This window comes from Pleurodeles waltl, chromosome 4_2, assembly GCF_031143425.1.
Source record: "Pleurodeles waltl isolate 20211129_DDA chromosome 4_2, aPleWal1.hap1.20221129, whole genome shotgun sequence".
Classification (NCBI taxonomy): domain Eukaryota; kingdom Metazoa; phylum Chordata; class Amphibia; order Caudata; family Salamandridae; genus Pleurodeles; species Pleurodeles waltl.
In genome coordinates, this window is record NC_090443.1 from 679,830,018 (window position 1) to 679,847,639 (window position 17,622).

General features: G+C 45.9%; 1 protein-coding gene across 4 annotated transcripts in view; it reads left to right on the forward strand.

Moving 5' to 3' along the window:
* Nucleotides 1-17,622, forward strand: part of ODF2L (outer dense fiber of sperm tails 2 like) — a 248,638-nt gene that overhangs the window by 26,561 nt on the left and 204,455 nt on the right. For 2 of the 4 annotated variants that reach the window (XM_069232260.1, XM_069232263.1), the window contains exons 3-4: nucleotides 5,352-5,483; nucleotides 16,577-16,654. In XM_069232260.1, the coding sequence (XP_069088361.1) occupies nucleotides 5,352-5,483; nucleotides 16,577-16,654 (210 nt within the window). Of the gene's footprint in view, nucleotides 1-5,351; nucleotides 5,484-16,573; nucleotides 16,655-17,622 lie in introns of all 4 variants that reach the window. The other 2 variants (XM_069232261.1, XM_069232262.1) reach the window with 1 other exon arrangement.

Consider the following 17,622-nt stretch of genomic DNA (forward strand, 5'->3'; position numbering starts at 1 on the left):
GCGACAGGAAATGCCCCAAAACACAACGTGGACACATCACAGAAAACAGAGCTGTTTTTTGCAAAGTGCCTACCTGTTGATTTTGGCCTCTAGCTCAGCCGGCACCTAGGGAAACCTACCAAACCTGTGCATTTCTGAAAACTAGAGACCTAGGGGAATCCAAGGAGGGGTGACTTGCGGGGCTCGGACCAGGTTCTGTTACCCAGAATCCTTTGCAAACCTCAAAGTGGCTAAAAAAACAAGTTTTCCTCACATTTCGGTGACAGAAAGTTCTGGAATCTGAGAGGAGCCACAAATTTCCTTCCACCCAGCGTTCCCCCAAGCCTCCCGATAAAAATGATACCTCACTTGTGTGGTTAGGCCTGGTGCCTGCGACAGGAATAGATCACACAACGGTCAATGTTGGTCCTTACGTGAGGCAGCTGTTGACCCTTGGGTGATCCATTCCTGACACAGACACTAGGTGTAGGCACTCAAGTGGGGTAGTGTTTTTATCAGGACAGGTGAGGAGTCACTGGGTGGTAGGAATATTGTGGATCCCAGCATATTCCTGTAGTTTGTGTGACAGAAATGCGAGAAAAATTGAGTTTTTTTTCAACATTTCAGCTTTGCAGGGTATTCTGGGTAAGAAAACTTTGGGGAAGCCACACAAGTCACACCTCTGTGGACTCCCCTGTATGTCTAGTTTCCAGAAATGTTTGGGTTTAGTGTGTTTCTCTATATGGCCGCCGAATCCAGGACCAAAAACACAGGGGCCTGCCTTACAAAACCAGTTTGTTTTGCCATGGATAATTTTGATGTCTCCACAATATGATTTGGGTGGTGGAATTTGGGGCTGAACTAAATTGGGGAGCTCCCAAGAGAGCACTCTCTCTCTCTCTGCTTGCCGCCGCATTCACCTGCTCTCTGGGTTGGCCTAACCCACTATTACCCAGTTGCACAAACAGCTTGCGAAGGGACAGCAGGACTGTCCTCATCACCTCCCTCATAATGTACTGGAAGAGGAGTTATCGAATGGGACTCCTCTGACTGAAAAATCACTCCCAGAGTCTGCGCCATTGTCCTATCCCTCAGATGCTGTCTCAGTATCTGATGTCTCAGTCTCTGATCCTATGTCAGAGCGGTCCTCTATAACCTGAGTGCAGGCAGCAGTCATCCATCAAGATGCCATCTCTGCTATTGGCTAAACTGTTGCTCTAAAACACTAGCCTACGTAGACAGTCACAAAATCGATGGTGTGTGAGATACGTGCAACAGTAGAGGCCACCTTACCTGCGCTTCTTCCCTCAATCAGCACGTACTTTCAAGACACTCATAAAACACCTTGTCACATACCATTCGTCACAGTCTTTAGCACCTCCTGCGCCCAGTCCAACAATCATTATTGGTGCTCCCACTCCCTCCTCCTCGGATTCCCTCATTACCCCCCAGCAAAAGTGCCCTTCATCTCTCCATAGACTTTGCTAATGTACTCAGCTATTTACATAAAATACAGATTTGCTCTTTGCAGTAGGCATATAAACCTTCTGCGCTTCTTTATGGCACTAAAACTGCCACTAGACAAGTCTGACCCTTTTCCCCCCAGGGAAACCACACACATATTGACAAAAGTGATATATATATGACAGCCAATCACCTGAAACTCAACTCAAGCAAAACCGAAATAATCCTCTTTGGCCCACACAAAAACACCTGGGACCCCTCATGGTGGCCCACCACGCTAGGCCCTGCACCCACCCCCGCCAACCACGCACGCAACCTCAGCATCATCCTAGACTCCTCCCTCTCGATGACCCAACAAATCAACGCTCTCACCTCCTCATGCTTCAACACACTCCGTATACTGAAAAACATTCAAATGGATCCCCACAGAGACCAGAAAAACTGTCACTCACGCACACATCAGCAGCAGGCTTGATTACGGAAACGCCCTCTACGCCGGCACCACTCTAAAACTCAAGCGCAAACTACACGCATCTAGAACTCAGCAGCACGACTCATCCTCGACCTCCGCCGACACGAACACATCTCTCCACACCTCAAATCCCTCCACTGGCTCCCCATTGACAAAAGGATCACCTTCAAGATCCTCATCCTCGCACACAAATCACTCCACAACACAGGCCCTGCCTACCTCAACGAGAGTCACCTTCCACACCCCCACACGAAACGTCCGCTCAGCTGACCTCTCTCTCACCTCTGTCCCCCGCATCAAACACACCACCACCGGGGGCAGATCCTTCTCCTACCTTGCACCCAAAACCTGGAACGCCCTCACAACCCACCTTCGCAAGACCCAAAACCTACTTCTTTTCAGGAAGGGCCTCAAAACCTGGCTTTTCGAACAGTGAACCTCCCAGCCCCTTTCCCTCCCCCTGCCCCCCCCCCCCAAGCGCCTTGAGACCCTCACAGGTGAGTAGCACACTTTATAAATCTCTTTGGTATATATAGATCTACCTATATATATATATATATATATATATATATATATATATATCTATGTACATAGATATATCTATAGATATATCCATGTACATAGATATATCTATCTACATAGATATATAAATATAGATCTATATATAGATCTATTTTTTTTAGTTGTTGTATGGTTTCCTTGGGGGCCAAAATGGCCCCCAGGGAAACCCTACAACATCTAAAAAAAAAATTGCCCCCACAGGGGGTCACCCTGCCCACGGGCGACCCCCCTGTCCATTTTATTTATTTTTTTGAAAAAAAAACAATCCCCTGGGGGGGGGGGCGCGATCGCGCCCCTCCCCCCCCCCCCCCCCCCCCCCCCCAGGGGGCACCTACCTTTTTTTTTAAAATTAATTATGCCCCCGGGGGGGGGCGGCCCGTTTTCCGAGGGGGCCGCCCCCCCAAAGTGAAATCCCTGGCGTCTAGTGGTGTTTCCTGGCCCCCGATCGCAGCTGTGCTGCGATTGGGGGCCAGGAAACACTTTGAGAAGGCCTCGTAAGAAAGGGGAGACTCTCCCCTTTCTTACGAGGCCTTTTCAAAGTGTTTCCTGGCCACCCTCCTGCTTTGATGGGGAAAACACCTTTGCAACGTCAGCGCGCCGCGAGGCGCGCTGACGTCTCAAAGGGGCGGGTGGGGGGGCGGGGGGAGACACGGAAGCTTCCGTGTCTCCCGGGGGGGGGTTTAAAAAAAAAAACAAATCCTCGGGTGTGACGCACCCGAGGATTTATTGATACCCTTCCTGGTGTCGGCCACTGGTCGTGACCCGCACCAGGGAGGGTGTGTGGGCGTCGGCCAGTGGCCGACGCCCGCAACGAAGAGGTTAAAATAAATCAAATGTAACCAAGGTGCACTCTTCCATACACGGTACTGCGTGCTGCTTTAGTAATTGTCATATTTTTGAAGAGGCAAACTGGGCAATGTTGTCCATGATGGTACCTCTGGTAATAGATCTCTTAATAAAACATCATAAAAAATGTATCTTTGGTTTAGGTTGAATTTCAAAAAAGTAATCTTTGTTTTTGAAAACAGTTAGAAACAAAATGTACCTTTTACACAAATACAACACATTGCAATGACTCACAATATCAATGGCTGATTTACATCGCAGACCAATTGGTAACTCAGCTTGACTATAGCCACTATTCATCCTGCTTACTTCTGGCCTAGTGTAGACTATGCAGTGTTACAGACTGTTTGACTTGTTGCTCAATATCTACTCGGGAAAACTCTTCTCTCTCTTAGCCTTTTTAACAACTCTTACACTCTCTTTTTTTTTTTTGTTCCCCACTCACATTCTCCACAGTTTCCTTATACCTCAGATAGGGCAGACGTGTTACTCAAGAATTCCATCTGACCTTCAAGACCATTCTACTGCCATTTGTGCGGAAAGCATCCATTATTTTCCTACAAAATTGGAATTCATTCAAATATGCTTGTTACAGTTTCTGACGTTACGCAACAGGACAGCCTTGTTATTCCTATATTATGCTTGTCCATTAGGCTCATCGAGCCTATGTACTCGTTCAACCATTCAGTTTTAACACATTGTAGGGCAAACCTATTAGAAAAAAAAAACTCTCTACATACCATCTTGCATAACCATCTTGTATTCCAGCACTTTCTCTACAATAAACCTGTATTCTTTTAACTTTGTTGCACATGGGCAAGATGATATGCTTTGTTGTCTGAAATGATTGGCCAAAACCAATAATTGATCACCACTTAAAAGAATTGAAATATTGGTTATGCACAGTCTGCACTACTCGGTGGCCTGTACATATGTCTTTTCTTCAGGATTGGCCATGTCGGAAGTGCAAGCGGGCAGTGCGCTCGGTTACAGGTATTACACTGCCTCAAGGGCATATGTGACCTCGGTGTTGCTGTAAGGGCAGCACGTTAGTGAAAGGTAGCATGGGTGTTTGAAGTAGCTGTTCCATCTTTCACAGTGCAGGAGATGGTCTGCCTACTTTACAAAGGAGGACAAAGGCCTCCCTGCATGTGAGTGCAGTGAATGTCTGTACCCACCTGCAAAGGGCTCTCTCCAGAGAGCGACACTCAGAGGGCACATTGACTGCACCACCTTTTTGTGGTGCACATTCTTGACAGCCTCTTTGACTTTGCACCACAATCCATAATAAGGGTGGGGCACAGAGTCGGGAAGTGTGGCCTCCGAACAAATGAACAATAAACCTCAATAGTCTGACCCTGTGTTCCTCAGAACCTGGGTATCATACAGTTCATAAACAAATCGTTCTGGTGGATGCAAAGTTATTGGTACCTATGTAACACACAAACTAATTTGTCTGAGGGGCTAGTTAGCCTATATTTTGAGAAAAAAAATCAGTTACATATACTATAAACATAGGTGCTGCAAAAGTGTGAAGGCGTTCGTATAGAAAGAAAATTAAAATTAAACACTTAAGAATGACAACAAACAAATGAAAGTCCTTCAACAAACGCCTGTCCGATGTATGAAATTGTACAGTTTCCCAGAGACTTTTGCTTGAGCTTTAGGTGCGCCAGCACAGTCTGTATTACTGAAGGGTCCCGCAAGCATCTTCATCCCACTGTAACACCAAAGTGCCCCAGGCACATTGAAAACAGGCACACACAGGGGAGACTTTGTGTAACAAGCCCCACTTGTAATTCCGTTTCATTTTCATATAGCTATTTATACCTTATTTACCATGACACTCCGAATGTGGGCTTGAATGTTTAAGAAGAATTTCAATCTTCCACATATTTCTTTTCACTTTGTTAATACATACTTTTCGAGGTTGGTGCATATTTACAGCTGAAAAGATTGGTAATGAAAAGATTGCATTACATTTTAAAGGTGGCAGAAGTTTTATATTTGTGGTTTTATATTTTATTAGGCCGTTAATCTATCTACATCAGATGTTTTGAAGATTTCTAAACAAAAAGATATGTTGTTTAAAGAGCTGGAAACTTTCAGTAATCTAAGAAGGACTCTAGAACAGCTACTTAAGTCTACTGCTTCTTCAAAGGTAAGTTAACATAAACACCATTTGGTCGACTGTGAGCAGAGACTTTTTGAATGTCGCAAAAATATAAGTAGCTGCTATATTTATTTAGATCGCCAACCTGGGTACGTTTTAGCAGCACATAGGAAATTCAATAACGTGACATTTACTGCTCTCGCCATGAAAGCCCTCCATCTAAGGAACTCTCTATGTAGACTTAAACTGCTGAAATACTTTTGGATAGATTATATTCTTTGCCCTGACACTGACATTGTTGTTAGAATGGCATCTACTGTTCCTACTGAGTAAACATTTATAACTGAAAACACATTTGATATACTCCCATGAAAGTGTGTATTGTACAACATTGTTATATTTTCGGTGGATTCATGTTGGTCAATGCAGAATTGAAGAAATTAAATTTAGCATTTAAAAAACATTTAAAATACTAACATGTCATTTTCATCTTTGAACTGTTTTGATAACACTGAGTGGTTTAGAAATGTTAATGACTGCCTATTAAACACGAGGCAACATTTCTTTTGATTGGATGTCATTGATAATTGGTAGGCTGCCTACGAATGCTTCGATTCCGGACAGGCTGTAAGAAAAAACAATTTGAATGTAACAAACTGACTTGTAACAATGTTTTTCAGACATGTGTTCACCATTGTTGCCAGTCCATTAATACATTCTGTTGGTCACTCCCATCGAGAGTATAGAGGAATATAGAATAGATACATGTTGGAAGAATGATCTTGACATTCAGGAACGTATTGACAATCACTTTTTAATATTCATAGGTATCCCGAGTTATGCAGGAAATCTGCAGTGTTTAACTGATTAATCTAGTTTTCTTCACAGTTCAGAAGAATCCTCCAAACTTCAAGGCTTTTTGAAGAGTCTAAGCTTCTAGCCCTTCATACCCAACCTGTAAGAGAGAGGATTTATTCACCTATTTCACTCTATATAAAATGGAATGGGTGTTATATGTTTAACATTGGCATGAACAAATGATTTATGCTTTCGCTCATGCCTAATGGTTTTGGAGGTAAACCTTAATATGGACTAGATGCACCACACATAGGCCCTCATTATGAACTTGGCAGTAATCATCGCCAACCGCCATGCTGACGGTGAACAAAAGACCGCCAGTGGCGGTGGACTGCACACCGCCGAATAATTGTCAAAAATCCAGTCTGCCGAAAATTAACAACCTCCACTCACCGCCAGGGCCAACAACGGCGTAAAGGCAGGACACAGCACCCCGCCACCGCCATCCCACCAAACCCCCCGCGCCCACCAAATTATGATGCACAAATCAGCGTGGCAGACAGTGGATGTCGAACGGCCATTGTCGGTAATGACCGCCGTGCTCAGAAATGGGAACCGCCAAAAACCGAAGCACACATTGGCAAATTTGGAAGCCACACAGCTGACACACATCCACACCACCATAAAACGTACTCCTACACAACCCACAATCCTTTGCAACGCCAACAGCATCACAGAAAACCACACTGCAACACACACACACACACACACACAAACAACCACCACACAAGTCACACACACAACACACCACTCTCAACACACACCATACCACCCCCGCTTCACCAACAGGGAGCTGAGGAACATGGTGGACGAAATACTCAGGGTCGAGCCACAGCTATTTGGGGCACAGGTGCAGCAGACACCCTTGGTCAAGAAGATGGACCTATGGCAGAGGATTGTCAACAAGGTAAATGCAGTAGGAATCCATCCACACACAAGGATGACATCAGGAAGAGATGGAACGACCTGGTGGGGAAGGTGCGTTCCATGGCATCACGACACAACATCGATGTACAGAAGACTGGCATTGGTCCCCCACCTCCTCCCTCCAAAAACCTTGACTGGGAGGAGAGGGTCATGGCTATACTGCACCCAGAGGGCCTCACTGGACTCCCTGGAAGACTGGACTTGGGTAAGTCAACTACACCTGCAATGCATGTATCACCCCATCCCTCTCACTAACACCATGCCCCCATCCCCTACCCAGCCCACAACACCCACACACTCCTACCCATGTCCCCTGCATGACCACAACCCCCCATACAAATCACTATCCAACCCCCTGTGCACAGTCACCAACCCATGCATGAAATGGCAGGAGCACCACAGCACCCAGAATGCACCACTCCCCCCCCCCCCCCCCCCCCAAAACCACCAAATGCATCCAAAAGAACACCAAGGGACCCTGCATGCTACCACATGGGAATGGAACCACCAATAACTCCTAAGCAGTGCTGCAAGGGACAAGAAAGTGCAGGACACCCACATCTCTGATCTAACACACACACACACACACACACGTCACCACCCATGCCACCTGGACGGAGACGTCCAGGAATGCCAGTACTCCACTTGAAGACGAAGGCCCCACTCAGGAGAGTGCAGAGGGATGTCTCGACACAGAGGAGATCCCTGGCCCATCCCACAGCCCTGGGCGCTCACCCTCCAGTAGCCCCACCCAGGACACCACTGACCCCTACCACTCAGCCACCACCATCAACTCTGGCCCAGCGCCCCTACACCAGTGTCTCCAGGCCATGGACTGGCTGCCCACAAGTACAGAATCCCAAGTCTCCACCCACCACCTGGCAGGATGATGAAGGGCCCAGTGCAACTGAGTACTGCTAGACCTGTGCAGGGGACACAGGCACAGAGGGCTAGGGCCATTGGGACGGGAGCAGTGGGTCAGAGGGGCGGGCCAAGGAGGGATGCTGCTGCCCAGAAGGCCATTGCTGAGGTCCTGGGAGCATACCACCATTCGCAGGACAGGAGGAGCCAGATCCTGGCCACGCTAGAGGAGAATCAGAGGCTGCAGGTAGCAATCCATCACGAGGCCATGCAGCAATGGAAACCGCGCAATGCTACCATGGCCACCATTGCAGGGGTGCTGCAGCGCCAGTACAATTGCCAGCCTGAGTCCTCCACCCACCTGCGGGCCCCTTCCACTAGCCAGGACAATGCCTTGCCATCCACATCTGCAGCTGTTAGTGGACTGGTGGCACTGCCAGAGGACTCACAGCACACCAGCACTCCTTCCCCTGCAGCCCAGCTTCCCCCTCGCAAACGTGCCCTCAAACTCTGACATCCCTGTGAAACACCAGCCAAGACCAAGCCCACCGCCAGGAAGTGACTCTGCCCTGAGCTGTCTCCCTTGTGTACCACTGATGTACTTTTTTGACATGCCACTGCCATTTCACCATCTCCCAATGGCCCCATGGACTATGCACCTGTGCAACCAACAGCTGTGGAAATGTACCTGAGTATATTGTTCACCATGTGCCCACTCCCTTACACTGTCCCATCACAAATGGATTTTTTTGTGTAAATAAGTACACCTGTGAACTCAAAATATCTGTCCTTCATTAATATGAACAAACAAATGTAAATGTAAATATAGCAGCCAGTTTCCATCATGATGCTGTTTTATTGCATGAGGGGGTCTAACAGTCTGCAGTGTTCGAAGTATGTCACACTGTACATTCCTATGCTGCAACACGCATCTCCTTCACACATGAAGTCTACACATCACTGGTAAGGGACACCACACCACTTTGCACATAAGTCACCCTGAAACAATGCAGTAAACCCGTTGGTAACATAGAACACTACCTGAGAGTCCCTGGAAGTATAGCCGGATTAGCTAGGTCCTGGAGTTGATGTCTTCCCCCTCCTCTTCCCCATCACTCTCATCCATCCTCTGAGGTGGCAGGGTGGTTGGACAGCATCCACCTCATCCAGTAGTGTCATCATTTACCATAAAGCACAGGTAGCGCAGATGAGCTAGAATTCAGCTTGTACATGCAGCATTATTGCCCCTCACACAGACGCAGAGAAGTTGGTAATCCTGCCAGGGTATTATCTGGTGTGGTGTGTATATTGCATTGCATCACAGTGTAGGCTTACTTCCCACTATGATTCCATGAGGAGGATCACTGATCATACCATTACTCGACAAAGGGGAGAGGGAATGGAGCCATGGATTAGGACCCCGGGCAGACTATGAAGGCGTGGTGTATGCAAAATGGCAGCTCCCTGCTCCACAGGTAGTGTAGTGTAGGAAGTGACTTCATTCCGCTGGTGGTAGTAGTCATGGTGGTAGGCAGTGTTCACAGCCGTCCACCTCTTCATTGGATAACATTGGCATCTATGGGGAAGCAGGGCCAATCACGATTACCGCCGGCGGTGATGCCTTTTTGCTATGCTCTTGCCATTTGAGTCCTGCACCTCGAGAGGAACGGATCTCCACTGCGTGAACTGCTGTGTCCTGACTATGGTCCTTAGAATGGCACCTGTCACAGGGGAACGGGCCCTGCCTTCACCGCAGAGGAGCTTGAGAAGTTGGTGGACGGAGTCCTACCCCTGTATGCGAAGCTGCATGGGCGACCAGAGGCTCAGGTAAGTTGCTGTTAGTCCTCCTTGAATATGTTTGAATGTGGCGGACGCCTGTAAACGTTTTTGTTGGCTGTGTGGATGCTTACCTGTAATGTGTCTGGCAGTTGTTGTCTTGGCTATTGTCAATATGTGTGTCTCCATGGGCCATGTGAGATCCAGCTGGCATGCCATTTGTGTATGGAGCACCCACACTGACGTATTTTTCTTTACTCTGTGTGTCCCGAGCAGGTCAGCGCCCATTAGAAGAAAGGAATGTGGCAAGCCATCGCCAAGGAAGTGCGGACCCTGGGGGGTCTTCAACCGGCAGAGCACCCACTACAGGAAGCGGTGGAAGGATCTGCTGCGCTGGGCCTGGAAGACCAGAGATGCCCAGCTGGGGAGGTGCCCGTCGCACCCTGACCACCCTAATGGCCTGCATAGTGGCAGTGGCCTATCCTGATTTGGATGGGCACTTAAAGGCAGCACAGCAGCCACAACGAGGTGAGTACCTACACTAATGTGATGCTACTATGCTGAGTGTAGTTGGGTGCCGTGGGGTGCATGCAGTGTAGTGGCAGGCCCATAGACAGGTGTGTCCCTGAAGTCCTGCCTCCATCTACGTCCGTTCTAGAGTGTCCTTTAGTAGGTATCGCTGGGAATCTAGGCCTGTGAGGGGTCACCTGTTTGGGGATATTGGTTTGATGTAGCCTCATGGATTAGCAAATTTGTTGTCTTGCCAACATCTCTCATTGGACCCATCGCAAAGAGTATCGGAGTAGAGGGCCAGGATGGTCATGTAGTGTACTGTGGGATGTTGCCTAGCAGTCAGGGGCATATTCAGGTAAATTATTTTGTATGCTGGGGGTTAGTGCATGAGATGGGTGGGGGTGTATGTGTGCCAACCGGTATGTATGATCTAGATTTGACCTACTTCTTTTTTTGTTTTGTCCCCCCAGTGCTCTTGTGTGCTTTAGCATCATCTGGTGAGGGAGCTGAGGCACCAGTGAGTGGGGATGTTGCAGCCCACTGTTCCCGGGAGGCAGAGTCCACCGACGCCAAGGGCACAAGTGGGTTGGAGGGTGAGGGGAGTACCAAGGGGAGGACAACTACCACTGGGGGTAAGGAATCAGACAACTCCGATGGCAGCTTCCTGGTGGTGGCGGAGCCTACTGGGCCCAGCCATTCCTTGTCATTTTCCGCCACCCCCATAGCATCACCGCCCTCCCAGTAAATAAATGTAAATAACACAATAGCAGAACACCAGCATGTAGCCTGTGCCTGCTCACCCAAGAGGGTGGGTGTCTCCTTCACCCCAGGCACCTCATCTCCTGCCCCTGTTAGCTCTGCTACCCTCACTGAGGGGGGTATTGACCTCCTGAGAAGCATCCCTTTTGATCAGACAACCACTGTGCATCCTAAATGCAGCAATGCAATGCGTTCCTGGAAGGCATTCACGGTGCCAAGTCTGGCCTCCAGAGATCTTTTCAGGCTCTGGCCTCCTCTTTGATAGCAGCCAGTGTTCCTGGTCCTTCCGTCCCCTGTTCCCACAACCTCTACCCCTTCCAGCACCCCTCTCCCTTCTCCAACCCCAAGCACACATCCAGACAGCCAGGCACTCAAATCAACACCCAAGAAGCAGGCAGGCAAACACAAGTACCAGGCGTATTGCCACATGCAGGCATACACCCACCATTCAAAGGCAGACACAGCAAAATCCACCTCCCCCACTGTGTCCAACCCCTTCTACTCCCAGGACACATAAACACTCCCAGACATCCACTACACACACATTCACCAAACATGTGCCTACTGTACAGGCACCTGCATCCAAGCAGACCTGCACCTCATACCACCACTCCCTCATCCTCCACTCCCAAACCTGTCTCCAAAACCCCTCCAGCTGCATCTCGTAAGCTTTCCCTCTCCCATGTTGACCTATTGGAACCCACTAGCCCAACCTGACTTGTCCCTAAATGTTCCCTTGGCCTTCAGAAACCCACTCCTTCCTCATCCAAGCCCTCCGCAGTCTGCCCTACCCATGCCTGTGCCCCTTCCCCAGAGAAGAAGAAGGCCTGTGTTGCCCCTGGTCCCTCTGCCACCCCCCTGGTCTAGGCCCACTCCTCCTCCCCCCAAGGGCAAGCCCAAACCCTCTCCACCTCCAGAACCTAAGCCCAAGACCCCCACCTTCCAAACCTGAGTCCCCACTCCCTGGCCCTGATCCCTGAGGTGCCTGATTGATGCCCCTTCTCAGTGGAGTGTTCCTTTACATCGTGGGAGTCAAGTGTGGTTATCTTTTCACTACCGGGACTTTGTACTGGCCAATGGCCTTTTGTAAATAATTTTTGGACTTAAAATTTGCTGCCCAGCAGACCTGTTGGTGCCAAATTGAGCCGTTGTGGAACGTTTCACTGTGGGGCTGTGGTGTGCACGGGTGTTTGTATTGGTGCAGGTATTTGTTTGCTTGTGTCTGTACATTTTGTTAGGCTGTGTATGGCTTGGGCTGGTGGGAGGGGTTGGGGGTGCATTGCAGTGTGGGTGGGTGTGTAATTGTGCCCTTTCTTCCGTTGTGTACTAGGCTGGGGGACTTACCGTTGTTGTCTTCGGCGGCGGTCATGGTCCTGAAGGAATATGGCAAGGAGAAGCACTGGCATTATTTCCAACTCTCGCTCCATGTCGGTGTTTGCATGTTCTGTGTGCCCTTTATATGGGTCATTTCCACCAGGCTTTGAGTGGTGGTGGTTCCCGTCTCGGAACTGATGGTGGTGTGGTCTTCATAATATGCTGGTGGGGTTAGGCCTTTCCGCCAGCCTGGAGACGGCCTCTGCTGTCGTTGGCGGTGCTTCCAAGATGGCGGTGGGTTGATGGGCTGCTGGCTGTTTCTCCTATGCTTCATTATTTGGCAGTCTGTACCGCCGGTCTGTTGGCCGGTAGTTACCGCCACCACCGACTGTGCGGTCATTACCTCCAGGTTCAAAATGACCATCATAATCTCTTGTATGCAGTTGTCCTCCCTTGGGAATTCACTTCCCTAGGGTCGCTATGTTATTCCTATGGCACATGCTATTTCCACTGCTGTGCCCAAGAGGAAACAAATGGCTTATTATATGAATTTTCATTTGCCAAAAGTAGTGGTAAATTGTGCACTCTCTTTTGCCAATGGAATAGTATTTTGAGAATGGAATTATTTACTTAAGGGTCCCTTTGCAAAATAGAGAATCTTAGTTGCAGTCTGCCCCACCTCATCAGTATTCATGAGGTAGGTAAAGAGTTGCGACTTATTGTGATTGAATGACATCACAGGAATGGTGGCCTGCTGGGGTCAGGCATTTTAATAAAGATTTTTTTTTTTTTTTATGTTGCTCACTTTCCCTAAAGGAAGTAGTACTGCATTTAAAAAAAAAAAAAAAGTAAAGTCTACTTATTTTTATTTTGAAAGTTTATTAAAGTGTTGGCAGTGATCATCTGGGCCACTGGCTATTCCTCCGACAAAGGTTTTCCTTTACATTCACAAAAGGTAAGGGACCCCCTTTCCTTTTGTGAATGTGTTAGCATTTCAATTTGGGAGTCTGCCAATATTTCATTGATTTGCGAATGGATTACGGTTGGAAAACAGTATTACATCCCTTATGGAATAAGTATTTGGAAATGGCGCCTGAACACACTCCTTTCGAAATAAATAGTGATTTGTCTTGCATTTCTTAATCCATTTATGATTCAGTAGCCACTTACTGAATTGTGAAATGGATTTAGTATAACAGAATGGCAGAATTTGTAACTGCAAAATTGTTTTGTAATTCAGTTGTCATTACAAGTGTATTCTAAAATATGTATCGTAATGTATATGAATGCACTTACTTGGCCATGTAAACAAGTCAGCAACTTAAAAAAAATATGTGTAAGTATTGTGTTTCCACAGCAAAACCAAATTGTATGAGGAAAAAAAATCAGTACAAAGGGAAGACAAAAAGTAATGCTTTCTGAAGTAAATGTTTACTTATTTCATATCAAATTGCTGCAATGTGTCTTCAACTGAAGGCAGTATTATGCTTAAAGGTGGGAGTGAAATAAGTAACCAAAAATATTTTGTTGCCTGGTTCAAAAACCACAAAGCAGTACCTTACATTACGACGACGATGATAAGTGTAAACTTTGTAAATTCCATTTTGTACACATGTGTAAAAGTAATTTGATGAAGGTAAAGGCAATTGTAGTACAAATAAAGTACATTTCACAGCATCACAATTTTGAGTTGTCATGAGGATCACACTACGTTACTTCAGATTATTAGACACTGAAAGAACATACAACATGGTTCTTTGAAAATAATCGGAATCAATATATTGGGATCAGATTTTATAGCACAATCTCAAATATTATGAACCAAATTAAAACGAATGTCTTGTCTTGCCTGACCACACTGCCCGTTTTTCCCGACTCTGGTCTCATGATGTTACCCTTGCTTTCCCAGCTATTCCTATTTTTTTTTTTTGTGTACAGCCCATTTTTAAAGCATTGCATTTTCCGTTTTTTTGTTTGTTTTTTAAAATACCGTTCATCCAGGAGGCTGGAATTTATCTTCACTCCACTTCTTGTGAAAACAAATTCTGTTGTTACTCCTGAAACCTCCCTGCTACTGCTCTGTACTTTGCAGTCTGGTAAAACGACCTCACTAACGGGAAAAATGCAGCTTCCCATCAACGTTCAACTAGCTCGGTAATCATCAGTACATGCCTAGGGGTATGCCTTGTTAAGTGTTAGTTCTAAATAACTTCTCAGTTGTGCTGCTCGCCCCTTAGCTATTCTAAGGGCTGATAAGATTTTACACTTATCACTTAGACAAAGTCACTGTTGCCTGAGGACGTGGCTAATAATAAGAATCAAGAATAAATGAGGCTAGGAGACCAACACAGTGAGGTAATCTCACCACCTGAAATCCCTCCTATGATAATTTTTCTCATTTCCATTAAAAAAAAAAAAAATTTTTTTTTTTGAACTTTTGATAAGCATGAACACTGAACTGTTCCATCACGGAGTATAATTGTTTTCTCCAATTAGAAGCCAATGCCGGTATGAGTGTTTACGTTCCAGTCTTTTCTCCATCTCATATTTATTTTATTTTTCAGAAGATAGGCTAACAATTAAGTGGACAAGATGCCTGCATTCATCGGTGTGCCCCCTTCCCTACCCAGTCATGCCTGTTTTTTTCTTTGCTATGTAGTTGTGTGTGACTCTTTGGGGCAGGGGTATTTGTATGCCTGGTGGGTCCCCCTGTGTATGTTTTAGGAGGTCTGTATGCATCGGAACCTTCTGGTATTCATGGATTTCAGTAGGTGTGATGCACTGTCTAGATACGTGAATACACATGAGCTACAGTATGTCATTGTTTGCATGGTTGTCTGTGTGCCTACACTATGCAAAAAACTAAAATCCTTTGTAATTTACATTAATCGTTTGATGTTTATTTTCGAAGTGAACACTCTGCTCTGGACGTGATAGAGTTGCTGATCTTGGTCCAAGTTTCTACTCTATACGTGAAGCAAACTGACTCTTAATTGATCTGCCTTACTTAATTACATTGGATGTCTATTTCTTTTTCTACATTCTTTAGCCTTTTTGAAAGTGTGTTGACTAGAACCTTAAATGTATAGAGCATTGCAGTATACTGGTCTCAATGCATGCTATGATTTTTCAGGTCTGGCGTTAGACAACACCGTTGCATTTTACTAAAATTATATGTTTAATAATATACTTTAATGGGCTGGGAACCTGTCCTCTTCATTCATTGTTCTGCTATTGTGTTATTTACGTTTTTCTTGAACCAACTACAACATACAGCATGAGGCAGTGGGTCCCACACTTCAGCAGTTTCCTAACATCATTACTAGTGATGACATTCTTCTCTTACTTTAATGTGCATATACTCCTAGTGTAAGTCTGTTATGTGCCAGGGAACACTATGGCACCGTTTGCCTTTTGCTTTTAGCCAATGTTTTTTTTTTTTAAAGTTGATGAGCTTCACCACAAAGAACATTTCTCGTAACAGGACAAAACAAAACAAGCATTGACAAAGCCAAAAGACTGGTGTACAACTCCAGACGTATTGGCTTTAACCAATGTGTGTTAGTGTTGCATCTAGGTTGCTAGGTTCACTTGATTTGCCAATTTCAGTCTCAAAACAGTTATTTCAGGTGGCGTGATGTGAAATAAGTATATGCAATGTAAATGGTGAACATGTTACTAAGCCCTGTTTACCTTCAAGCTTGAGTTGGCATTTGGTAGTGGGTAAATCGGGGATATATGACATGACTGAGAATTTGTGTATAGATTGGAGTTTTTAATGTGGCTTTAATGAGATAAACTTATCTATGTCTTTTTGCATTGGGAAAAAAAATAAATATATGAACTAATTCAGGAAGCGAAACGGAGGCCGGGGAAGGTAAATTTTAAACCAGGTCAGTCCAGCGTAAGGAACATTGAGAACAAATCAGATGTTTTGAATCAATCCACCAAACTAATCAAGTTTTAAGTTTGAACAAAAATGAGTTTTGCGACCATGGCAACATGAATGTAATGAAGTAGAATCGGTTCCTCAGTACTGGTACACAGCTTTAAATAATGAGATTTAATTTGGAAGTTATCAGCCATGAAGCAAATCAGATTTTAATTTATTACATACTCTTTGTTCAAAGCAGCAGCCAGATACAGATGAGACGAGTAAATATATCGAAGTTTTACTGGATATGGTACTTGAGGATGAAGCAGAAAATGCTGTAAGTATAGTCTGTGTAAACAGTAGAATGCTTTTTTTGAATCTTTACTAATTGTTGACTTTGTGAAGGAATCTCTACCTTAGTAAGAAACAGATTTCTGTATTTAGTGAATTATTTAGTTTCACCTGCGAAACTGGCATTATCATGCATTGTTTTCAGTAGCGGCAGACCCAGCTGTTAATAGCTTCGAGATGTCTCTTGTTAGAATTAATGTTTACTCAGCTGTGAAGGCCAAGTGCATCGCACAACAGGGCCCACTTACTGTTTACAGGATCATATGTTTTTTGCGATGTCTTAGGTGTTGATACTTGGATAAGGTGACAATGCATTACTCTGAAGGATGATTGTATAGTGTCACCCCCTTCTTTCCGCTATGTCAATAAAACCACACTCATAATTCCGAATTGGTGCACATTACACTGACTCTTCCCTCTATGCCAGTTGGACACTGAACCTGCTGCGGGGTCCACACCGACGCCAACATTTGTCCTGATGTCATAATTTGCGCTGGACCCACAATCAGGGATGCCGGTGTTCATGCCATCAACACTGGAAAACAACACATTACATATGGTGTTGTTGGATTCTCCTCTACCAAAGCCAGGCCCATTCCCTCTGGGAACTAGTCTTACAGCAACCCATCTGATTCTGACACATTGCTCTTTCTTCGTGGTCGAGCACAGGTTCTTTATAAGGTCCTTGTCATGGACTCAGATAATTATCAATATGAATGAGCACCCATAAACTGAAGACAATTGATATGAGGATTTGCAGGATGGCAGTTGGCTGGACACCTTGCCAGACATTGGCCCTGCCACTGAAGAGAGCACCGCCTTCGCGGTTGCAATGAAAAGGGCAGACAGAGGTATTGGACCTCCAGTTAACAACCATGGAGGTAAAAAAATATGACTGAGGTCCTTCAAACAGGCCTTCAAACAGGCCTTTAAATGAGGCCTTAACTGATTCCC